Source organism: Myxocyprinus asiaticus, chromosome 4, assembly GCF_019703515.2.
Source record: "Myxocyprinus asiaticus isolate MX2 ecotype Aquarium Trade chromosome 4, UBuf_Myxa_2, whole genome shotgun sequence".
Classification (NCBI taxonomy): Eukaryota; Metazoa; Chordata; class Actinopteri; order Cypriniformes; family Catostomidae; genus Myxocyprinus; species Myxocyprinus asiaticus.
In genome coordinates this window covers 52,828,451-52,854,411 of record NC_059347.1, presented here as the reverse complement: position 1 = coordinate 52,854,411, position 25,961 = coordinate 52,828,451, and the positions used below count along the sequence as shown (strand labels likewise).

Here is a 25,961-nt window from a genome sequence, read left to right as displayed (position 1 = left end):
CTTGACTGAACAAGAGAATTCTAGTAAATATATTTGAAGCGCTGGGAGAATATAGTACTCTCTCTCTCTCACTCTCTCTCTCTCTCTTTCTTTCTTTACCCTTATGTCATTCTTGCGTACACTCAATTTAAACTACATTTCCCAGTATGCATTGGGCGAACACCTCCGCCAATCAGATGCCTCGGCCTACCCACCATTGACAAAAAGGGGCGAAGAGCTGAGAACGTTGTCGGCGCAGTGTGATTGTTTATATGTTAGCATTTCTATCAATATTTCAGTATAATAAATGGCGTCGACTTTACTTTCACCCATGGTGGATTATTATAACGACGAGGAAGAGCTGGACAGTGTGGATGAAGATGATGATCGCAGTTTCAGAGGCAGAGACTCAGAGGAAGGTGATTACGCACAATAATTTCATTTTATTTAGCATACTAAGTGCATTTTCTCCTGTTTTAATCATTAAAAGCCGCAAAAGATTACATTTCTGCATTTAGTGACTAATGAATAGGTTGTAGGTCGTGTGTTAAATGTAAACAGTTGCAAGCGAAGTGTGTGTGCGCTACATGCGTGCCGCGCCACCGCCTTGTTTTCTGTTTATTTTATAGCTCACTAGTTTTATGCAATTTAATCTGCGTTATTTCATTTGTATAGTGATTTTTGGACCTTAATAGCGGCTGTGTAAACAGTTAGGCAGCGTATCATGACGTGTGTGTATTTTGTGTGTGTATTTTGTGTGCAATCCAGCTTGTTGATAAACAGTTAGCAAAGTTAGCACACATCAAGTGGAAATATAAATGGTGAATGACGATGTTATTAAGCTCATACAGACTTGTAATCAAATGACTCACATGAGTTATTGGCTTGTTAAGTAATATGCTGGGAAGAATAAGTAGTACATGGTGGAGATGATTTGGTTTTAAATGGGGATAGTTGATGTCATTAGCTCAGTTAGCGTGTGAGCCTGCTGCTTGTGTCATGCAACTCATTTTAAATGAGACCGACCAGACTTCATACTAGATCAGATAAAATTAGATTAAAACTGTTTATGTAGAAATATGTTGTTTGATCTAAGCTTTTTATGTGAAGCCTTCGCTAAGCTCCGCCCCCTTGGTTACGGTTGCTCGCTCAATGTACCCACGTTATTTTTCAGCAAAACTAGAGCGCCGCCATTATCAACCTTGAATGTGTACCACTTCCGGTATAAGCCACTTCCAGCTATTTTAGCTATACAACAATACTTCATAATGCTGCTTTATATTACAGGCTGGCAATAAATTTCGACATATTATTATCATTAATTACGATTTTCATAAACACATTGGTTTCGGTCGCATATAGTTTTACAGTTTATCGCATTTTGCCATCGTTTAATCACACACTTGCACAGGCAGAATGAATGAAATCAGGCGCTGACATGGACAGTCCTCCGCACAGTCTGACATGCCTCCACAAACTTTGTACAACCAGCTGAGAGAAGATGCCGGGAAATGCTGCTTCAACTTTCTTTGCACCAAAACTGCATCTTGTTTCATCTTGGCAAAATAATAAACGCATTTTACGCTCCGTTCTTGTCAGAGAGCATTCTCTCTTTCTTAGCAGTGCATAGTAAACAGACATGCAGATCTCGAATTCAGCATGGCTTATGAAACATGGCCTTAAGGTATCATCGGAGGTTATGCAGGTACATACACTATATTGCCAAAAGTATTCGCTCATCTGCCTTTAGACGCATATGAACTTAAGTGACATCCCATTCTTAATCCATAGGGTTTAATATGACGTCGGCCCACCCTTTGCAGCTATAACAGCTTCAACTCTTCTGGGAAGGCTTTCCACAAGGTTTTGGAGTGTGTTTATGGGAATTTTTGACCATTCTTCCAGAAGCGCATTTGTGAGGTCAGACACTGATGTTGGACGAGAAGGCCTGGCTCGCAGTCTTCACTCTAATTCATCCCAAAGGTGCTCTATCGGGTTGAAGTCAGGACTCTGTGCAGGCCAGTCAAGTTCTTCCACACCAAACTCGCTCATCCATGTCTTTATGGACCTTGCTTTGTGCACTGGTCCGCAGTCATGTTGGAACAGGAAGGGGCCATCCCCAAACTGTTCCCACAAAGTTGGGAGCATGGAATTGTCCAAAATCTCTTGGTATGCTGAAGCATTCAGAGTTCCTTTCACTGGAACTAAGGGGCCAAGCCCAGCTCCTGAAAAACAACCCCACACCATAATCCCCCCTCCACCAAACTTGGCACAATTGGCACAATGCAGTCAGACAAGTACCGTTCTCCTGGCAACCGCCAAACACAGACTCGTCCATCAGATTGCCAGATGGAGAAGCGTGATTCGTCACTCCAGAGAACGCGTCTCCACTGCTCTAGAGTCCAGTGGCGGCATGCTTTACACCACTGCATCCGATGCTTTGCATTGCACTTGGTGATGTATGGCTTGGATGCAGCTGCTCGGCCATGGAAACCCATTCCATGAAGCTCTCTACGCACTGTTCTTGAGCTAATCTGAAGGCCACATGAACTTTGGAGGTCTGTAGCGATTGACTCTGCAGAAAGTTGGTGACCTCTGCGCACTATGCGCCTCAGCATCCGCTGATCCCGCTCCGTCATTTTACGTGGCCTACCACTTCGTGGCTGAGTTGCTGTCATTCCCAATTGCTTCCACTTTGTTATAATACCACTGACAGTTGACTGTGGAATATTTAATAGTGAGGAAATTTCATGACTGGACTTGTTGCACAGGTGGCATCCTATCACAGTACCACACTGGAATTCACTGAGCTCCTGAGAGCAGCCCATTCTTTCACAAATGTTTGTAGAAGCAGTCTGCATGCCTAGGTGCTTCATTTTATACACCTGTGGCCATGGAAGTGATTGGAACACCTGAATTCAATTATTTGGATGGGTGAGCGAATACTTTTGGCAATATAGTGTATAAATGGAGGTTTACATGGAGACATGAAAGACTGCATCGTCACAATCTCGGTAAAGAATGAAGCAGATTTTATTACCGTCTCGTCAATACAACCACACACAGAAGCAAGTGAATGATTTACTTACTCTTTTATTACAAATGCTGACGTTAGAAAATTGTCCGACATTGGCACATCATTCTGCTGCACAAACTGTGGTTGTGTGATAGTTTATATGCCCAAATCACTAACTCTGGTATTATAACCTTCTAGTTCTTTATCAATGCCAGCTGAACTTTCTCACATTCGCCGGAAACGCAGCCGCTGCTTACTTCCGCGTTGCAAAACAAGGCGGATGGCCAGAAATTGTTTAGCAGAGACGGGTCACTCTATTAAAATTATTGGGAGAAATTGGAACGCACAACCAAGGAGCCTGCGCCCAACACCAAAAAAAAACAAAAAAAAAACAAAACAAATTTGAAATTCACAAGGAAGAACATCATATAATGTGTAGTTGTAGTGCTTTCAATATAGCAAAAGGTGAATATAATTTACAACTCATTCCTTTTTGTTTTTATTAGCATTTTCCATACTGTCCCAACTTTTTCGGAATTGGGGTTGTATGACAATTAATTCTCTTTTAGGGCATTCATGATTGTCAAATAAATTGTCATTTCTTAAGCTGTATGTGTGCTTCATACACCTTAATTCATTTTTACATATTTAAAGGAATATTCCAGGTTAAAAACAAGTTAAGCTCAATTGACAGCATTTGTGGCATAATGTTGAATACCACAAAAATTAACCGTGCTTAAGTTGTGTAAATTGTCGTTTTTACAGTCATTTTAGGGTTTGTTGACATTACATCGTCAGGGCTACGAAGTTTTAAAATAGTCTATAACTTTACACAGAAAAGGTTAGTAAGCGATTTTATCACCAAAATCATGTTTACATGCATACTGTTTATGTCTTGCAGTGTTTCCCACAGGATTTTGTGAGACTATGGTGGGTGGACCTCAGACCCTCTAAGGGTGTCCGGGCGCATGCTCCCCCGGAAGAAAATTTAGTACATTTTAAAGTTAAATGCATCAATCTGGTGCACTTTGAGAGCAAAATTAAGAGGCTAGATCTATGAAGAACTTCATGCGCTTGTAAACAATTTTGTGCTCTTGTAAATAATTTTGTGCTCTAGTAGTAATTTAATCATAAACACATTGGTTGTCTAGATATGAATGGTGATGACAAGGCAAAAAGTCACACCCACAAAGCATAGTAAATGAGACGCAGTTTAACGCAGTTCACAAATTGTCAAAACACAAAATCGACTAGAGCATACATTTGAGCCAGGGCTCGACGTTAAGCATCGTCATGTGCTTGTCCTCCGGACAAGTAAATTGGCCATTCACTTGTCCGAGTAAAAAAAGTTACTTGTCCGGAGAGAAAAAAAGTACATTTAATTTACATGCTCAAGTAACATGTCAAAGTTTATGTTGTACATTTTTCTAAAATTATGACCAATGCCCAACCTAATTGTGTACATATGCAATCAACTCAATTCTCCGCAACAGAAATGTAAACTGCACTGGGTAGGGGAGGAGGCTATTGTCATGTGATAATTATTTTATGTTATGTATGTTAGTCAAATAAAGGAAAGCCTCCATTGCCATCATTTACAGCAGAGGTGCTCGCACTTCTATGGAATGAGATCTACTTTTTCTTCAGGTTATTGCAGCAAGATCTACCATGTACAATAAAGGCTATATATTATCACAATACCAAAATTTCAGTAGTCTGTAGTGAAATATGACAATTCTCAATACCAGCTTCAAAATCACAACAAATAATAACACTAACTAATATGTTAATTATGGAAGAATGGTTTCAAGTTATTCAAGACTAGTAAACAGTCAGTAATAAAATGACAATAAAAACAGTAAAATAATGGAACAAAAAATACAAATTAAAAAAATTCAGTGCTTCTTTAAACGTTTTTAACAGCAGTTTCAAGAATTCAAGTAAACATTCAGAATGAAATGCAACATAAAACTACTACTGGTCTTTACTGTATGATTATAATACATTAATACTTTTTAAAGCTACTAAATTTAGTCAGTCAAGAGCAGAGAGTGTTTTCTCATTTTCTAGTTCTGGTTGTTTGATTATTATAATGACACACTAGACAGCATTCAACTGAATGACGCACAAACGCACCGTTCATGGCATTTATACTGTACATTTGCTTAAAATTCCCTTATTCGAGCATTAAAATGTGATTAGAATTTAAAGTGCACAATCGCGGTTAGATCAAATAACCGCGATCAGACGGTTATTTAATAATCGTGACAGGCCTAGTCATAAATATTAGTAAACATGTGACAGGAACTTCACTGGATAATGTTGATACATCGATTAACACACAAGAATTGCTCGATTCATATGAGCATGACAAGCAATAAAGGCTTCAACAACCCTACCAGACAACATATCCAAGCATTATAGCAAGTAAAGAACTTTGCCAAACAGTTAACATATAAACGTCCATCTAAACTGCAGCGATGCTGTCCTGAACTTTGACAGTGACTGACCGAATTGAACAGCGTAGTTTCCCCATACGGAACACGTGACAGTGCTTTTCAATGTTTATGGATATAATGTCCCCTAGGGGTAGGACGCAACAAAAATAAAGGAGAACGACTCCCGCTCAGCCGCCAGACCAAATATTTATCAACACTAAGTATAAATTCAACAATAATTTATTGTTGTGAACAGATTTTTGAAAAGCAGCAGGGAAAAGGACTTCAGGATGACCCCTGGCCCAAAATAACATACAAAACAATCTAAAAAAAATAAATAAATAAATAACCCGAATTAAACTAAATCCAACTAAACAGGCAGGTCAGCCCTACAGACCTGACTGCTTTAAAGGCAGAACACTAGTCGTGGTTTCAAGCGTTAAATCACAAACTGCTTATGAAGTTACTGCCCCTAGAACTAGCACAGCCGGGAAGAACACGCAGGATTTGGTCTGGCGGATGGCGGCAGGGGCGGATCTACCTGGGTGGCATAGGGTGGCAGATGCTGTCTGAATATCTGAGGTCTTTTTCCATTGGCTGCTCGCGGTATGACTTCAGATTTGAGTCGTGGAGCATACACAACTACATTGCCTCTATAGTCGACTCTAAAATATCAAACACATTTGATTTACTTCCACTAGATGGAATCATATTCAGTGGGTAAGAAATCAGAGTCTGTACCCATCATATACTAAACTATTTTCTGTGAAATCTGTCAATCAATTTGTTTCCAGTACTGGCTACTGTCTGATTAGATAATTGTTAAAAACAAAACATGCACCGTCACCCCTTTGGTAAGAAAGTCTACACAACATAGGCCTAGATGTAATTTAAATGTATGAAAATCCCCCTATAGCCTTGCTTTTCCACTTGTGGTCCCTTTAGATTTCAGCACTAAATAAAAAAATAATAATAAATTAAAAAAAAGATAAGAGGAGGACATGGTATAGGAAAAGAGGTTAAACTACCATATGTGTCCACTAGTTGGAGCTGTAGATGCATTTGGTGATGTCATAAATCGCGAGGCTATTTGCCATCAGATGAATATAGCATTCATTTATTACTGTTATAACAAGTTCGACAATATTGTGATTTTAATATGAAAATGGTGTTTTTGCTATTTTTTCCTTTCCCCCCCAATTTATATCAATTGCAACATTTCCAAAAATGTAGTTTGTCCAATTTCTTTTTCTTAGACACAGAAGATGCCAGTGAAACAGATTTGGCCAAACATGATGAGGATGACTATGTTGAAATCAAGGAACAGTGAGTATTTTCGCTAAAGCTCTGCATTCATGCTGACCACTAATTTTCACTCATTACTGTAAAAGTGCAAGTAAAATACACAGGCCTGTCCCATAATGTCTCATAATAATTTGCTATCTTTTACCAGCTCTGTAGATAATAGTGCATATGACCAATGAAATGATCACTGCAAGCAATCTGCCTGTTGTGGAATAGAAGTTTTGTTTTTCATGATTTCAGGATGTATCAAGACAAGCTGGCCTCACTGAAAAGACAGCTGCAGCAACTCCAGGAAGGTGACTGGAAATGTATCAGTTTTTAATTTGGAAAGTTTCTCAGCTTTCCTCTCTTTGTAGAACTGTATTTTGCTTAAAGATTATCTTAAGGCTGGATTGCTCTATCCTACTATTCAAATCTAAACAGATTATAAAAATACTAGGTATCACACACTAACACAATATGTAAATGGCTACAGAAAACAAAAACTGATCCAAACACAACAAACTCAGATGGAAACACACATCCTCTCATGTACACTTGTCATTGACTTCGTAGAGGCACTACTACCACAACTGGATTAACTTTTCTCCATTGTGGAGCTCCACTTCAAGTGCTTTCTCTTTTTTTCCATTGGCTGCTCGCAGTATAACTTCAGATTTGAGTCGTGGAGCATACACAACTGCATTGCCTCTATAGTCGGCTCTAAAATATCAAACACATTTGATTTACCTCCACTGGATGGAATCATAGTCAGTGGGTAAGAAATCAGAGCCTGTACCCATCAAATACTAAACTATTTTCTGTGAAATCTGTCAAATTCGGCGGGCCCAAAATCTGTAGGCTAAAGCTGATGAGCACCGACTCGGCCTGTTTTCAAATTGGGGCTTAAATTGGTGTAAGTCAAGTAGTGTAATCCAGCCTTAAGTATTTTGGGTGGAGAAAATGTTATATTGTATTATATTCCTGTACCAGGGGTGGTTTAGCCTAGTGGTTAAAGATTGGCACTGGTGGTAACCGCAAGGTTGTTGGTTTAAACCCCACACAGGGTGCTTTATGAGCTATTACTATTGTGCCCTTCTTGATCAAGACACATAACCCCAGGTTACTCCAGGAGGACTGTCCTATAATCAGTGTGCATTAATATGCCGATGAACTGATTGCTTAGTTTCAATCCTATTCATTTCCACAGGCACACTGCAGGAGTACCAAAAAAGAATGAAGAAACTCGATCAACAATATAAAGAGAGGCTTCGTAATGCAGGTAATGATGGTTTACAGTTTAAGAATAGTAGTTAGCACATTTCTAAAACCCAAGATCACTTTACAAAAAAACAAGAAAAAGGGACTAATGCCAGAAAACAGAATTACAAAAACAGAGGTGAGTACACAAACCCACCAAAGAAGTCGATAGATGTACACCGATCAGCCATAACATTAAAACCACCTGCCTAATATTGTGTAGGTCCCCCTCATGCTGCCAAAACAGTTCCAACCCGTATCTCAAAATCTGAGATGCTATTCTTCTCACCACAATTGTACAGAGCGGTTATCTGAGTTACCGCAGACTTTGTCAGTTCAAACCAGTCTGGCCATTCTCTGTTGACGTCTCTCATCAAGGCATTTCTGTCTATAGAACTGCTGCTCACTGGATGTTTTTTGTTTTTGGCACCATTCTGAGTAAATTCTAGAGACTGTAGTGCATGAAAATCCCAGGAGATCAGCAGTTACAGAAATACTCAAACCAGCCCATCTGGCACCAACAATCATCCATGCGATTATCTAATCAGCCGATTGTGTGGCAGCAGTGCAGTACATAAAATCATGCAGATACGGGTCAGGAGCTTCAGTTAATGTTCTCATCAACCATCAGAATAGGGAAAAAATGTGATCTCAGTGATTTGGACCATGGCATGATTGTTGGTGCCAGATGAGCTGGTTTGAGTATTTCTGTACCTGCTGATTTTCACGCACAACAGTCTCTAGAATTTACTCCGAATAGTACCAAAAACAAAAAAACATCCAGTGAGTGGCAGTTCTGTGAACAGAAATGCTTTGATGAGAGAGGTCAACAGAAAATTGCCAGACTGGTTCGAACTGACAAAGTCTACGGTAACTCAGATAACCGCTCCGTACAATGTGGTGAGAAGAATATCATCTCGGAATGCTATTGGGTTGGCGCTGTTTTGGCGGAACGAGGGAGACCTACACAATGTTAGGCAGGTGGTTTTAATGTTGTGTCTGATCGGTGTAGAATGGGTACAGTAGGGGAGTGATTGTTTCAAGAGCCAACTCTAAATTAATCAGAGCCATGAGAATAGAATACATCAACAATATATTGTCACTTGCTTTTTCTTTTCTCTTACTCTGTCCCTCTACTCCCCCACTTTTTATCTTTCCAGACCTCTTTTTACAGCTTGAGGTAAGCTATAATTCATACATTTTATGTAGCTGTGGATTTATTGCTGCAGAAATTACAACTGTGCTATGGCAGGTTAATTAGCGGGAAATGAATATCTTGTAGACTGAGCAGGTGGAGCGGAACTACATCAAAGAGAAGAAAGCAGCGGTGAAGGAATTTGACGATAAGAAGGTGGAACTGAAGGAAAATCTAATTGCAGAGCTGGAGGAGAAGAAGAAGATGATCGAGAACGAGAAATTAACAATGGAGCTGACAGGCGGTGAGAAGAAATTAGATAGAAAAATGTCCCCAGAGAGGGTTGTTTTGTTAGCTGTTGCCAATACTGCTGTTGTAAAGAACAAGATCCTGTACCTATAGCTAGGTTTAGCTCTTCACTCTTGTGTTGGGGGGAAAAAAGTTTAAAACTTTGAACCATTTTCCATGATTCTTTACCCCCCCCCCAGATTCCATGGAGGTGAAACCCATTATGACCCGCAAACTCAGGAGACGACCCAATGACCCTGTGCCCATTCCAGACAAGCGGAGAAAACCTGCACCTGATATCCATATTTAACCCATTTGTAGCATTATATATTTTCCACGAAGTTCTTTAATAATTTTAAAGGGATAGTTCACCCAAAAATGAAAATTGTATCATCACTTATTCACCTTCATGTCATTCCAAACCATAACTTACTTTCTTCTGTTAAACAGAAAAAGATGTTTTAAAGAATGTTTTGTTAGCTGATTTCCATACTCTAGCAGTTGTTAGTGATTCACTTTAAAGCGTAAAAAGCACCCAAAAGTGTCATAGTAGACTTGCATCATATTCCAAGTCTTCTGAAGCCATATGATCACTTTGTATGAAGAACAGACCGAAATTTAAGTCGTTATTCACCCTCAAATCAAATGTTATTGGCATTGTCACCATATCGTTATTTGAGGTGACTTGATTTAAGGGTTAATTTGAGAAATTTGAGCTGTTTTTGAAAAGGAGGAAATATATACAACATAATATTACTTTAAACAATTCATAGATTTAAAATCTTGTTTACTTTATATGCATGTTGATATTGGGCTGTAATTTTAAGCTTTTCACATTTTCTTAACCCTCCTCACCTCAGTTAAACTATTTACTCACTGATGAGCAGATCATGGAGGATCTAAGAACGTTAAACAAGGTAAGTTTACATCTCACCAAAGTAATTAGATACATTTAAAGGGATAGTTCACCCAAAAATAAAAATTCTCTCATGCCATCCCAGGTGTGTATATGACTTTCTTCAGCAGAACACATTTGAAGAAAAATAGAAAAATGTCTTAGCTCATTAGGTCCTTAAAATGCAAGTTTTGAATTAGTTCAATTTGAAGCTCCAAAAATCACAGACAGTATGCATAAACGTCATCAATATGACTCCAGCGGTTAAATTAATGTCTTCTAAAGTGAGAAAATCTCTAAAATCTCACATTTTTCTCTCGGTTGAGACATCCAGGATAAGCACACAAACGCACCATTGTGAAAAACAACCAAACCAAAACCAACTAAGCTTCTGTTCAGTGTTCCTCCTAATCCTACTGCTGCTTTTCCGTGTGTGTCGTACGTGCATCAGTTCTCGCGTGAACATGCCAACGCAAGTGCGTCACACGCACATACCGCAGCTGACAGGAAGCAGTGGTTTATAGTTAAAAAGTACTTAAATATTGATCTTTTTCACAGTAAAAGCAATCATGTCACTTCAGAAGACATTAACCGCTGGATTTGTATGGATGACTTTTATGCTGACTTTTTTGAGTTATAAAGGTCTGATCCACTTGCAAGGACCTACTGAGTTGAGATATTCTTCTATTTTTCTTCAAATGTGTTCTGCTGAAGAATGTCATACATATCTGGGATGGCATGAGGGTGAGTATGATGAGAGAGGTGAATTAACCCTTTAATGGTGCCGATATAGCTCTAAGAGACTCACACCCTGTCTACACTGGGCGCATTCTAAACCGTTTATTTGTTTTGTTGGTAGTAGTAGCGCGAGCATGTGCAGCACAAAATTGAACGGGGCACCTGTTTACTGTCACAATGGATGCTTCCAGTGTAGATTATATTATCATTGATTATATTGGGTTCTATTGCTTTTGATGCAATGCGACACGTCGCTCACGTCCGATGTAGTTTTGCTGCCTTGGAGACATTCCTCTACATTTCAGCCAAATTTTTGACTAGTTCTACAGCAAAATCATAATTTTTTAAACTGTAACACATTTTCATACAATATGTTCGTAGGCAGTGAGATGAGTTGAGAAAAAGTAGTTGGATGGAAAAAAGTATATTCTATTTATTATGAGATCATTAAAACTTAATGAACGTCTTCATGACTCATCTCTCAGCTTTGAAGAAAAAGACTTGCCGTAATTTTTTTCTGAAAGGTAATGAAGATTACATTTGCCTAAAACTTTCATCATGTTTACTGGATGTATGAGAAAAGGCAGATATTGCTTGAGGATAACAAGAAATTTATGATATTTAAAAGGATAAAAATAGCTAGCCACTGAAAAATGTGAGTTTTGACATTGGCGTAATAATGGATTTACTGCTTTGGATTTTATCGACTGCTGATTTGTCTTTGAAAGACAACGAGTTGTTTGTTTTAAAACTGAGATGGGAACACTGTACAATAAGGTTCCATTTGTTCACATTAGTTAACAACATTAGTTAACATGAACTAACAATGAACAGTACTTTTACAGCATTTATTTATCTTGATTGAAATGTTAATTTCTACATATACTAATACATTTTTTTTAAATCAAAAGTTGTATTTGTTAACATTAGTTAATGCACTATGAATTAACAATGAACTAACAATGAACAATTGTATTTTTATTAACTAACATTAACAAAGATTAATAAATGCTGTAAAAATATATTGTTCATTGTTTGTTCATGAAACCTAAAGCATTAACTAATATTAATGAATTTAACCTTATTGTGAATTGTTACCCTGACATTGCTAAAGACAATCAATACAAACTTAATTAAATAATTGCTTGCTTTTTGTTGTTGTTTTGTTTCCTTTTTAGCTTAAGTCTCCGAAAAGACCAGGTATGGACGTTTTGTCTTTAAGAGGTGATTCTTTAAAAATTTCACACAAATTTCTCAGTCAGTTTATTTTAACAACAGATTATTTCCGTAGAGAGTCAAGTTTATTGAAATGAATGTGTGTGTAATCTTTATAGCCTCCCCATCCTCTCCTGAGCACCTCCCGTCCACTCCAGTGGACACCCCGTCCCAGCGCTATGAGGCACGGATAGAGGAGGGGAAACTCTACTATGATAAGAGATGGTAAGATTCTCCCTATTCTATGAGGACTGTCTGATTTACATTTCTGTTTCCTGCAGTGATGTGACCATACGGAACAAATTGGTTCCTGCATAGAGTAGAGCAGAATCTGATGTGACTTCCTGTCTGTGTTGAACAGGCTGGAGTGGGACAGTACTTTTAGACAGTTCAGTTAAACTAGACGCACAGAGAGTTGTCATCTTATAAAACACAGTGTGTGAGAGAGTCCCAACAGGCTTGAGAGAAATGTGTGTGCATGTGGATTCAGCCCCCCTCACATTAATGTTCCCTGAAAAAAAGTTCAGGTAGTTTCATGATAGATTTATTGTATAATTACCTGAATAATATTGACCTGATTCTTAAGTCAACATCTGCATTCCTTCATAACAGCAAAAATAAGAATGTAATATATACAGTATATATGTTTATACAGCAGGTAGTTCCGGTGCTTGAATTTGACTTGATTACTATTTAGCAGCGAGATGCTTAAAATTTTGAATCACTCCACTTGTTTGTGTTTGCGGCTTTCCAAATAGTGGTGGGGATTTTGATTCATTGCTCATTTTGATTTAGTTCAGTGGCCATTTCTGCAGATTACATCTTTACGCAAATATGTTTCGACAAATGAGTGTACTTATAAGTGAATCAATGTGTCAGTGACTCAACTGATTCGTTAAACAACTCTAGATCGTTTAAGACCAAAACTGTGGTGGTGAATGAGAACGATTCATTTAATTAAAAGGTTTGCTTAAAAGCACAGTTTTGTTTACGAATGAAAAACCAATAGTTTGAAACCAGTTTAAAGGTTCTTTTGGGACTATTTTCACTGGCCAAGAAATGCACAAACAACCTGTGTTGCATTTCCCAAAAGCATCATAAGCCTAAGTAGATCGTAGAAACCATTGGTGCAAATGGTCTCTACGATCAGCTTAAGCTTTATGCATTTGAGAAACGCAGCCTTGGCCAATTGTTTTCTGAAACTGTTGTATGAATCAATATCACCCTCGCAATCATACTGTTGGTATGAATATCAGCACAGCTGTGAATACCTGCAGCCTGAATCACAGACATGCTGATATTCAAAACAACAGCACTCTTGCTCCTGTGATATTGCTTGTGTAAAGATTAGGGCTGTACATTTAGCATGTCAATTCAGTACGATTAATTATATACAAATCTTTTTTTTTTTTTAACAATTAAACATGCCCCCGAACCATAATAAAGACTCTGCACCTTAATTTTTTTACAAGTCTCAGTCAGCAGGAGGCAGTAAGTGCAACTATAGCTGAACAGGCAATGTGCAGCTGTACAGACAATAAACGACACTCACTAACAGCAGACGGCATAAGATGAAGACGTGTTCTTGCATTCAGACACAGCTGAATGGAGCACAACTCTGAATACAGGGTTCTCAAGATGTATCTTTCTAAGTTATGTTTAACTCGACACAGCGTCCTAAAAACACAGTGTTTGTGACGTGACCCAACCAAAGTGAGCAGTCCAAATGCATGTGTACATTGACCTTATTCACGTTAGCGCCATCTTTGATTTTTAATGGGAATGACAACGAGGCTGTGAGGGATAGACTTACCATCTCTTCAATGGCACAAGCTGTATAAAGCTCCTAGATCACATCTGATTTTCCACAACTCATGTTGTCTGGAGTTCTTTGTATACTGAATGTTCTTGGACAGATATTTTATCAATGTTTTGTCTGCTGAACAATCCAGAAACACTTTAAATCGCAGTATAGCCAACTGAAGAGACTGTAAGTCTGTCCTTCACAGTCTCATTGTCATTCCCATTAAAAATCAAAGATGCGCCATATAGTGTGAATAAGGTCTATAGCAAAATGGATTGCTGTGTACTATGGGCCAAACGATTTAATGATAGGCTTATGTTGAATGATATAGAAATAAACAATACATTGCCTTCTAAAGCCAGTTTTTGTATTACCCAATCAATGGCTACTAGTCTTCCACAATGGTGTAATGTATTTTAATTATCTGAATTATATATTATATTTTAAATTCTTTAAATATAATTATCCATAATTTATCATTAGTTATTGAATTATTTTTATTTGGGGGCCTTTCTTGTCAGATATTGCATGCATTTTAATTTAGAAAAATACTATAATCAGCACATCATGTTATTAATTCGATTTAAAATTGTATTCGATTGACAGCCCTGGTGAAAATGTGGAACATTACACAAATAATGCAATGCATGTATAACAACAAAAACGACACCATTGTCTTTCTCACCATCTGCACAAAGACATAAAACAAATAATGTTAATAGTATCACTTTAATCTTTTCTGGTGATGCTGCCTGGAGTTTATTAGTTCAACAGGAACATTTCCTTATACATTTTTATATTGTTTATAGTTGGTAGACTTATGTAACCTCTTGAAAAGTACAAAAAAATACTAGTCACTCTGTAGGATTATTATACTGACCACAAGATGGAGCCAACCACCCTTTTATTTTCCATCCTGTCTTATCACAGTTTATGTAAAGGACATCATCACATCATAGGGCTGGAACTGACAGGAGACAGGAGCACACAGACATACAGCATGCACTGCTGGCAATCAAAGGGGCTTCCTAATTTTTCCCAGATCAAGTGTTGTGGTTTTTAACTCATATTTTACGTTAAACTGCAGATAAACCACATTTTCAATCAGTAAGTGGAGATGAGTGTATATTAAAGGCATAGTTCACCCAAAAATGAACATTTATTCTTGTATTTACTCACCTACAGGCTGTCCCAGATGTGTATGACTTTCTTCTGCAGAACACAAACACAGATTTTTGAAGAATATTTCAGCTCTGTAGGTCCATACTATGCAATGCAAGTGAATGTTGACCAGAACTTTGACGCTTCAAAAAGCATTTAAAGGCAGCATAGGTCAAAGGTGGAGATTTATAGTAAAAAAAATAATTAAAACAAAATGACTTGAATATTGATCTGTGTCTTACGCACACCTTTCATGTTGCTTCTGGAGACATGGAGTTAACCACTGGAGTCGTGTGGATGACTTTTATGCTAACTTTATGTGCTTTTTGGAGCTTCAAAGTTCTGGCCACCATTCACTTGCATTGAACGGACCTACAAAGCTGAGGTATGCTTCTAAAAATCTTAATGTGTGTTCTGCCAAAGAAAGAAAGTCATACACATCTGGGATGTCATGAAGGTGAGTAAATGATGAGAGAATTTTCATTTTTTGGCTTAACTATTCCTTTAAATGTGCACTTATTTTCACAAAAAGTCCCCATATACAACATCTGTCAAAGCATGATGATTTATATGGAAAAGAGCTCCAAATAAATATTTAAGGCATCTTATTTTCAAAAATCTTATTTTGATTTGGGCTGTCAGAAGGCACTGAATTCCAGCTGTTTGTAAAATCAAATTTTATGCTATCACCCAAGATAAAACATTTATACCTGTGCAGTGCAAATCCAAGATTTTATTTGACATGTATACAAGGACTGCGATGTATTTACAATGGGTAGTTCGCTTGAACATGGTATCATCTGCGCCCCTATTCAGGACACGTATTGCTGAAACGGTATTTACCATCGCTGGTGTCGTGGTATTTCATATCCACTTGCCCATGATATAAACATGATCCATGGATTCTGACATGCCACAGTCTCTACAGACTACATGAAAGTATAATTCATTGTTTTAATAATTGATTATGTACGCGGAGCCTGCGGTGTAGGATGAGGCCTGGAGATTACTTTGTCTTGTGTTTGTGACATCATAAATGCCTCTGGATTTTTATATGTATGTCAGTATGCATTCATCCAGTCGTGCCCTTTAGACAGCGGGCTGTCGTAGCTTTCAGCATTGCAATCCAACCGGAATATCTCTGTGTGCAGACAAACAGAGAGGGAGAGAGAGAGAGGACATGTGTTCCAGGGTGATACCACAGGCATTAAATGTATAATGATCATGTATATTAAATGTGGTTTTATTCTGCTATGTTAATATAGAGTGGAGAGGTTGAGTTATGTCACTGAACTTTACCAGAGGAAGGTTGTGTGAGAAGGATTGAGCCACTGGCTAGCTTTCTCTTTTTCTGTTCCTATGTAATGATAGCAGCTGGTATGTGATAGCTGTGTGGTATCACTCCCCTGGCCTCAAGAGGCGCACTAGCGACAGACGCTAGAGGCTGTAGTCTTTAGCCTCCTCGTTAGCGTGCCCGTCTCCCTTGCTGGAGACGCCGGTTCGAATCCCATTCAGCGCGGGTCGAGCCAGGACAGGTTACGCCTACGCTGTGTTTTAAGAGATGACAAGCTGTTATTCTTTAATTGGTGGTGTTTGCAGGCAGACATCACTATTACTATTGCTCATACTTGGTTAGGGGTGTTTCAGAATCTCTTACCCTGAGTAGTAAATGAATAATCTGGACTTGATACAAATTAAGCTCAATTAACAGCATTTGTGGCATAATGATAATAAATCGAGGTTACAGTGAGGCACTCGCAATGAAAGTGAAAGGAGCCAATTTTTGGTGGGTTTTAGGGTTTATAATTTAATAAAAGTACTTTAATTATTCTGTTAACTTTTGTATTGTTTGAGCTGTAAAGTTGTATAAATCGTTGTTTACTGTGATTATGGTGTTATGTCGTTACACTAAAATCATGTTAACACTCATTTACTTATAATGTTTATGTCTTGTAGCTGTACATTTGAAATAGTGAGTACCTTAAAGGGATAGTTGAAATGAAAATTCTCTCATGATTTACTTACCCTCATACCATCCTAGATGTGTATGGCTTTCTTTCTTCTACAGACCCAAATGAAGATTTTTAGAAAAATATCTCTGCTCTGTTGGTCCATACAATGCATGTGAATGGTGGCTAGAAATCGGAAGGTCCAAAAAGCACGTAAAGGCAGCATAAAAGTAATCCATAAGACTCCAGTTGTTAAATCAATGTCTTCTGAAGCGATATGATAGGTGTTGGTGAGAAACAGATCAATATTCAAGTCTTACTATAAATCTACACTTTCACTTTCTTTTGTTTTTGCTGATTCACATTCTTTGTGTATATCACCACCTACTGGGCAGGGAGAATTATTTATAGTAAAAAAGGATTAAATATTGATCTGTTTCTCACTCACACCTATCATATGGCTTCTGAAGACATGGATTTAACCACTGGAGTGGATTACTGTCATGTTGCTTTTTATGTCCTTTTTAGAGAGTCAAAATTCTGGCCACCATGCACTTGCATTGAATGGACCTACAGAGCTGAGATATTCTTCTAAAAATCTTTATTTGTATTCAGCATAAGAAAGAAAGTCATACACATCTGGGATGAGGTGAGTGAGTAAATGATGAGAGCATTTTCATTTTGGGGTAATATCCCTTTAACTTGAATGGATTGGCCCCATTCACTTCTATTGTAAGTGCCTCACTGTATCCCAGATTTTTGCTTCTTTTTTTAAAGAAAATGAGGGAGGTCTCAAAATCAACAATATGTCTGCTAGAGAACCTGCTCCTAAAGGGAATTTTCTGTAATGGTAGTCGGCCTTCAAACCGCTGATCACATTCTATAGGATCTTCACTGACTAATGTTGTTATTGTCTCAGGTACCATAAAAGTCAAGCAATCTATCTGGAGTCCAAGGAGAATACCAAGATCAGCTGTGTCATCAGCTCTGTGGGGACTAATGAGGTTGGTGTCTGATTCTCTTCACTGATTGGTTGTAAACAAATGACTGCGCTTTTCAAACTAATGACCTGAGGCCTGTACCATGAAGCCGTTTCAGTGGCTAGCCAGGTAATATTTTGTTTAGTTTAGGTACCATGAAAGTTGGTCGGATTTTAGCGGTGTTCATCGCCATAGCAACTTACGCTACATGGCTAACCTGCTCCGTATCAGGTTTTGTTCTGGATTACAGATTGCTAACAGATGCTGAGTATCAGATCAGATCAGCTGTGAGTAAAATGACATTTCTGATGCTATCAAGTCATTCCCCCGTGTCTCTTAAAGCACACTTTACAAATAAAATCTTAGAAACCACAAAATTGACTCTTCATGATAAATTATTTATTTGAGAATCTAAATGTGGATTTTCAGCAGATAGTGTTGTATTTTATTTAAAATTTAATTGATTTTCATTTCAAGTATGTACACTCTTTAGCCATTAATAACAAATATATTTGAAAATAGCCTAATATATTATGTTTATATCTATAAAACTGCCAGTAAGATGGATTAATATGATACCTGCAAAAAATAACCGTTTTTAAAATATTAAAAGCTCAAGATTGCTATGGAAAGAGGTGAATGCAACCCAAACCCCTACTTTCTTTCATGGACTCGAGATGAACATACAGTATTTTACTTGAAGTTCTAATAATATAATCAATAAGCAGTATACAAAATATATACTTTTATAAAATACATCTTATTATTGCATACCAATTTTTTTGCATGGAGTATTCCAAGTGCCCACTTTTTAATCAGTAGTAGCTTTTTTTATGCCTTTTTTTATATATATAACTAAAGACAGTGTACAAATTGTACATCAAGAAAGAGAAATAAAAAAAAACACTGTTATTTTGAATAACCATATCAAATACTCATTCACAACATATTCTATAAATAATGTGTAATTCATTCATTTACATGTTAAATTTGATTTCAAATAAAGTGAAAAAAGTTAAGGCATCACCTTTTTAAAAAAAAAATAAGTATTAAATTAGGACATCAGATCTCAAATCAACAATGTGAAGGAAACAATGTATCTAATGTATAATATTTTTAAGCAAATCCTATTTATGTTCACATTCCAGGCTTTTATATAAAATTTTAAATGTTACTTTCTCCATTTGGTATATTTCCAAAATCGCTTCTCTCCATCTTTGAAATTGTGGCGGTTCTGGTTTAAGCCAATTTTTTGTAATCTGTTTCAAAGCTGCAGTTTTGATTACCCTAAATATATATATATATATATATTTTTCAGTTTTATTCCTTAAGGACAATGGCATCTTACCCCAAATAAGGTTTTCTGGATATATTTCTGTTGTGCATTTTAAATACTAAATGAACTTGTCTAATCACTTCATTCCAATAAGTTGTCAATTTAGAACATTCATATAGAATTTGACTGTAATTAGCCTTTTTTTCTCCACAATTTCTCCAACAATCTCCTTTTACAATGCTATTGTATTTACTTTGAATAACAGGTGTTAAAAAAAAAAAATCTCATTTGGATATTCAAAGCATATTCCCTCAACACTGGACTGAGTAGTATGGAATGTATTATATGATATTTCTTCCCAGTCTTGCGGACTAATTTTTATTTTTAATTCATCCTCCCACATACATATAATTTTATTCAGAGTGTCCTGTATATCTCTTTCAAGTGCACTCTAAAATTCCTACCATTTTTATTGGATTAGTTGTATTGTATCAATTATATAATTTATTAATGGATGCATTTCCTTTTTATTTCTTTTCCTTTAGCTTCTGTTATATATATATATATATATATATACAGTTGAAGTCAGAAGTTTACATGCACTTAGGTTGAAGTAATTAAAACTCATTTTTTAACACTCCACAGATTTCATATTTGGCAAGTCATTTAGGACATCTATTTTGTGCATGACACGAGCAATTTTTCCAACAATTGTTTACAGACAGATTGTTTCACTTTTAATTGATTATATCACAATTCCAGTGGGTCAGAAGTTTACATACACTAAGTTAACTGTGCATTTAAGCAGCTTGGAAAATTCCAGAAAATGATGTCAAGCTTTTAGACAATTAGCCAATTACCTTCTGATAGGTAGTGAACTGAATTGGAGGTGTACCTGTGGGTGTATTTTAAGGCTTACCTTCAAACTCAGTGCATCTTTGCTTGATATCATGGGAAAATCAAAAGAAATTAGTCAAGACCTCAGAAAAAAAAAAAAAATTGTGGACCTCCACAAATCTGATTCATCCTTGGGAGCAATTACCAAACACCTGAAGGTACCACATTCATCTGTACAAACAATAGTACGCAAGTATAAACACCATGGGACCACACAGCCATCATACCGCTCAGGAAGGAGACACATTCTGTCTCCTAGAGATGAACGTAGTGTGGTGCAGATCAATCCCAGAACAACAGCAAAGGACTTTGTGAAGATGCTGGAGGAAACAGGTAGACAAGTATCTAATCCACAGTAAAACGAGTCCTATATTGACATAACCTGAAAGGCTGCTCAGCAAGGAAGAAGCCACTGCTCCAAAACTGCCATAAAAAAGCCAGACTACAGTTTGCAAGTGCACATGGGGACAAAGATCTTACTTTTTGGAAAAATGTCCTCTGGTCTGATGAAACAAAAATGGAACTTTTTGGCCATAATGACCATCGTTATGTTGGAGGAAAAAGGGTGAGGCTTGCAAGCCAAAGAACACCATCCCAACTGTGAAGCATGGGGTGGCAGCATGATATTGTGGTGGTGCTTTGCTGCAGGAGGGACTGGTGCACTTCACAAAATAGATGGCATCATGAGGAAGGAAAATGATGTGGCTAAAGCTCGGTCGCAAATGGGTCTTCCAAATGGACAATGGCCCCAAGCATACCTCCAAAGTTGTGGCAAAATGGCTTAAGGACAACAAAGTCAAGGTATTGGAGTGGCCATCACAAAGCCCTGACCTCAGTCTGATAGAAAATTTGTGGGCAGAACTGAAAAAGTGTGTGCGAGCAAGGAGGCTTATAAACCTGACTCGGTTACACCAGTTCTGTCTGGAGGAATGGGCCAAAAATCCAGCAACTTATTGTGAGAAGCTTGTGTAAGGCTACCCAAAACGTTTGACCCAAGTTAAACAATTTAAAGGCAATGCTACTAAACACTAACAAATTGTATGTAAACTTCTGACCCACTGGGAATGTGATGAAATAAAAGCTGAAATAAATCATTCTCTCTACTATTATTCTGATATTTCACATTCTTAAAATAAAGTAGTGATCCTAACTGACCTAAGACAGGGAATGTTTTCTACGATTTAATGTCAGGAATTGTGAAAAACTGTGTTTAAATGTATTAGGCTAAGGTGTATGTAAACTTATGACTTCAACTGTATCTTCTTACCTGTAAATAATTAAAAATTGTGAATTTGGAAGCTCATAATTTTTTGCTAGGTTTGAAAAGGTATCCATTCCTTTATCAGTGAACAGTTGGTGATACCTTTTCAGACTTCTATCTGCCCAAAACTTAAATGTATTATCTTATCTATTTGGCATGAAATCAGGATCTTTAGCAATTTCTTGTAAATTTTCTAACCAAATTCTAAAAGTACTATTAATACAAATATTATCTATTGATTTATATTTGTTGCTTTGTTTGGGTAGGAACAGGGATATACGAATAGGTTCCCCCATTTGATAAATTTCCATCTTTAGATTCTTCATTCATCCAAATCAATATAGGCTGAATTTGGGCAGCTTTATAATAATTTATTAAATGTGGGAATTTGGGAATATATATATATATATATATATATAATATAAAATATACACACGCACACACACACTCTACCGGTCAAAAGTTTTGAAACACTTGACTGAAATGTTTCTCATGATCTTAAAAATCTTTTGATCTGAAGGCGTATGCTTAAATGTTTGAAATTAGTTTTGTAGACAAAAATATAATTGTGCCAACATATTAATTTACTTCATTATAAAACTAAAATTTAATAAAAAAAAATAAGTTTTTGAAATTGATGACTTGGACCAAATAATAAAGGAAAGCAGCCAATAAGTGCCCAACATAGATGGGAACTCCTTCAATACTGTTTAAAAAGCATCCCAGGATGATACCTCAAGAAGCTGGTTGAGAAAATGTCAAGAGTACATGTCTGCAAATTCTAGGCAAAGGGTGACTACTTTGAAGATGCTAAACTATAAAACAGTTTTGATTTATTTTGGATTTTGTTTAGTCACAACATAATTCCCATAGTTCCATTTATGTTATTCCATAGTTTTGATGACTTTACTACTATTCTAAAATGTGAAAAAAACAAAAAAAGTTATAATAAAGAATGAACTTTTGACCGGTTGGGTGGGTGGGTGGGTGGGTGGGTGGGTGTGTGTGTGTGTGTGTGTGTGTATATATATATATATATATATAGTTAGTATATTAAAGTGTTTTTAGACAATGGAACAAACTAAAAACACTTTGATATACTAACTGGTAGATTTTGAAAAAGGAAAATAAACTTAGGGAGAATATTCATCTTTATAGTCTCTTCATTTTGTAATTAATAGTAGCCTATATTTTTCAATTCAAATAAATGTAAAATATTTTATATTTTAAATTAATTGAAGCTTTTAAAATTAATAAGCCTGTGTGTTCTTGTTGTGGGCCTATATGAATTCACTTACGCATTGATATACCAGCTGTTTTAGAATTTTCTTATCACATTGAGTATTTGTTTGCATCAGGCCTCTTGAACTCTCATAGCAGCCGCTGTTTCTTCTTGTGTAAATGTCTTTAATTGCTTCATGAGTTGTAAGTCTTCATTATTTCATGCTGAACTCTTGAGCAGTGTAAATGCATTTTAATTTTTTTTATATTTATAAAACAGTGTCTTGTGCACAGTTTAAATGAATTAAAATTCTTATTTTCATAATCATCAGCTTTCAGCAGAGATTCTTTCCCACTGAGTCCTTCACGAGAAGTGAATGGGGTTCTCTCACGCAATTGGTTGTGCGCTGCAAATGTCACTCATTCATGTGCACAAGCGCGTAATCTAATCTTAAAGTCAGGATCGAAGCCTGAGTTGACAGAGAAAGTTGATGAGCTGCATCATGGTACCAATTAAGCCTGATTGGACTGGTTTGAATTTGTCAACCTGAAACCAATCCTGAAACGCTGAGTTCATTCAGCGACCTTCATGGTACAGGCCTCTGCTCAGAGGGGGAATAAACAGTAGGTTATTGAGATCAGCACAAGCACATCAGCTTCGGAGGGTTAGAAGAGGAAAATTCTAATTTGGCTGTTCTCATTTATTGTAATCTGCGTCCATATTAAACTGTACAAGGATATCTTTCCAATGGCTTTTGTCTCATTTGCATCCTTTTAATGCCAGCATCAATAGCATACTGCATAGATCTGGAGTCTTACTTGCTGAGCCAAGTAGCTTTAGAGTACAAATCACTGTTTAGGGTTCATTTTGGATGCAGGAAGATGGTGGCAGAGCATAAATTCTCAAGTTTTTTGCCTTGGATTTTGATTCTCTTGCAGATCTGGGTGAGGAAGACAAGTGACAGCACGAAGATGAGGATTTATTTAGGGCAACTGCAACGAGGGGCCTTCATCATCAGACGTCGGTCGGCGGCATAGACGTCACGACCCATTCTCTTCCAGTCCTCTTCTATTTCCTGTCTGAATCATTTTTTATGAACATTTCAACACTCTTCAACTCTCACACTTACAGTGTAGACATTACCAAAGTATATCATGAACTGTCTCATTCTTACTACGATGTCCTTGTTTTTTTTTTTGGCGTTTTTCTTTCATGATGAATTTTGCATTGTACATATAACAGTTTTACTTCACAGTGTCTGTCTGATGTTTACGCTCAACTTTACGCTTGTTTCATTTCAAAAAGCTTCCTAAGATGAAGGGGGAGTAGATGTTATTAGAGAGAAAACCATTGTTTTATTAGCAAAGCATTTGTAATTGTTTTTTGTTTCACAGTATCACTTAAAGGGATAGTTCACCCAAAAGTCAAAAGTTCTTTCATCATTTACTCGCCCTCATACCATCCCAGATGTGTATGACTTTCTTTTTTCAGTAGAACACAAACGGAAGATTTTTAGAAGAGTATCTCAGCTCTGTAGGTCCATACAATGCAAGTGAATGGTGATCAGACCTTTGTAGCTCCAGAAATCACATAAAGGAAACATAAAAGTAATCCATATGACTCCAGTTTAAATCCAAATCTTCAGAAGCAATATAATAGGTGTGCGTGAGAAACAGAACAATATTTAAGTCCTTTTTTACTCTAAATATCCACTTTAACTTTCACTTTCAGATGTGAAAGTGAAACTAAACGGGCACCACATGTGACATTCAGATGTGAAAGTGGAGATATAGAGAAAAAACTAACTTAAATTTTGATCTGTTTCTCACCCACACCTATTATATCGCTTCTGAAAATAAAGATTTAACCACTGGAGTCATGTGGATTACTTCTGTTTTCTTTTTGGTGTTTTTTTTTTTTATTTTTTATTTTTATTTTTTTAGCTACAAAGGTCTGATCACCATTCACTAGCATTGTATGGACTAACAGAGCTGAGATATTCTTCTAAAAAATCTTTTTGTGTTCTGCTGAAGAAAGTCATACATCTGGGACTGCATGAGGGTGAGTAAATGATGAGAGAATTTTCATTTTTGGGTGAACTATCCCTTTAACAATCTACTCTCTCCGTTAAGACTCATTTGAAAGGGCAAGATTTCATATTAGTTTGAGTTTTAATTTTGTATCCAGTCAAATGTTAAATAAATTTGGCTCATACAGTGCAAAACAACATTTGTTTCTGCAGTATTGCTTGTTTTTGCCCATTAAGAGAGCTGTTAGTTGCCCTTGTTTTAATGGCTCTTTTTCTTGTACTTACAATGAATGGCATTCATTTACATTTATAATTGTATTCTAAGCAGAGGGTTTCTTCACAGTATGACTTGCAAGACAATGCAAGTAAAGTGTTTGTGACAACTATTTAAGCAGGTAGTGACTCTACCAGTTAAAAGATTGGACGCACCTACTTATTTTTGTATTAATACTATTTTCCACATTTTAGAAGAATAGTAAAGGCATCAAAACTCTCAAATAACACATGTAAGTATGGTTTTATTCAAAACTATCTTATATATTGCATACCGAGACGTTTGAGAATGCATGAAAATTTGGTTTATTGGTCTCATGAATCTAAATAATCTGGTCAAATGTTTTTATTTGAAAACTGGAAAACCTTTTTTTTTTTAATAATTCAACTGTTTGTCGCCCTTGTAATTCTGTTGTTTTTAGTCTTTTACCCTCCCGGATCCACTGTCTGTTTCAAATTACACCTTATGTTGGATGTCCTGTCATTTTCCTGTCACATTGATGTCGGAATTCCTCTAGAAATGACGGACAATTCTTGTACAAAACACAATCCCTTTCTCGAAACGTTTGATATTTGAAATATAGATTGCTTCCTTATTTCTGCTGGTGTGCCTATTCCTGAATGGCTGACCAGCAAATAGTCTTGGGTGGCAAATCAAAAGATGATGACATTAGCAAAATTATTTTTGCTTTGACAGCATTTCAAAGTTAAAACTCCTTTTAAACCATCAAATTCTCTTTCTTGCATGACCACCCCTCTTCCCCGAGAGAGACGCTCTCCCAAGACATCTTGTGTTGGATAAAACATGACAATTTCAATATGCTGTTACATATAAGTGTGAGAATGTTAACAAAGCTTGTT

General features: G+C 36.8%; 1 protein-coding gene across 1 annotated transcript; it reads left to right on the top strand.

The window, feature by feature from the left end:
• The first annotated feature begins 283 nt into the window (after positions 1–283).
• Positions 284–25,025, top strand: LOC127440238 (sin3 histone deacetylase corepressor complex component SDS3). Its single transcript, XM_051696741.1, has 12 exons — positions 284–398; positions 6,690–6,759; positions 6,979–7,034; positions 7,928–7,999; positions 9,138–9,157; positions 9,260–9,416; positions 9,601–9,696; positions 10,256–10,317; positions 12,212–12,233; positions 12,368–12,473; positions 18,082–18,166; positions 23,737–25,025. The coding sequence occupies exons 1-12, from the start codon at positions 287–289 to the stop codon at positions 23,833–23,835; spliced, it is 957 nt and encodes a 318-aa protein (XP_051552701.1). The 5' UTR covers positions 284–286; the 3' UTR covers positions 23,836–25,025.
• The last annotated feature ends 936 nt before the right edge of the window (positions 25,026–25,961 follow it).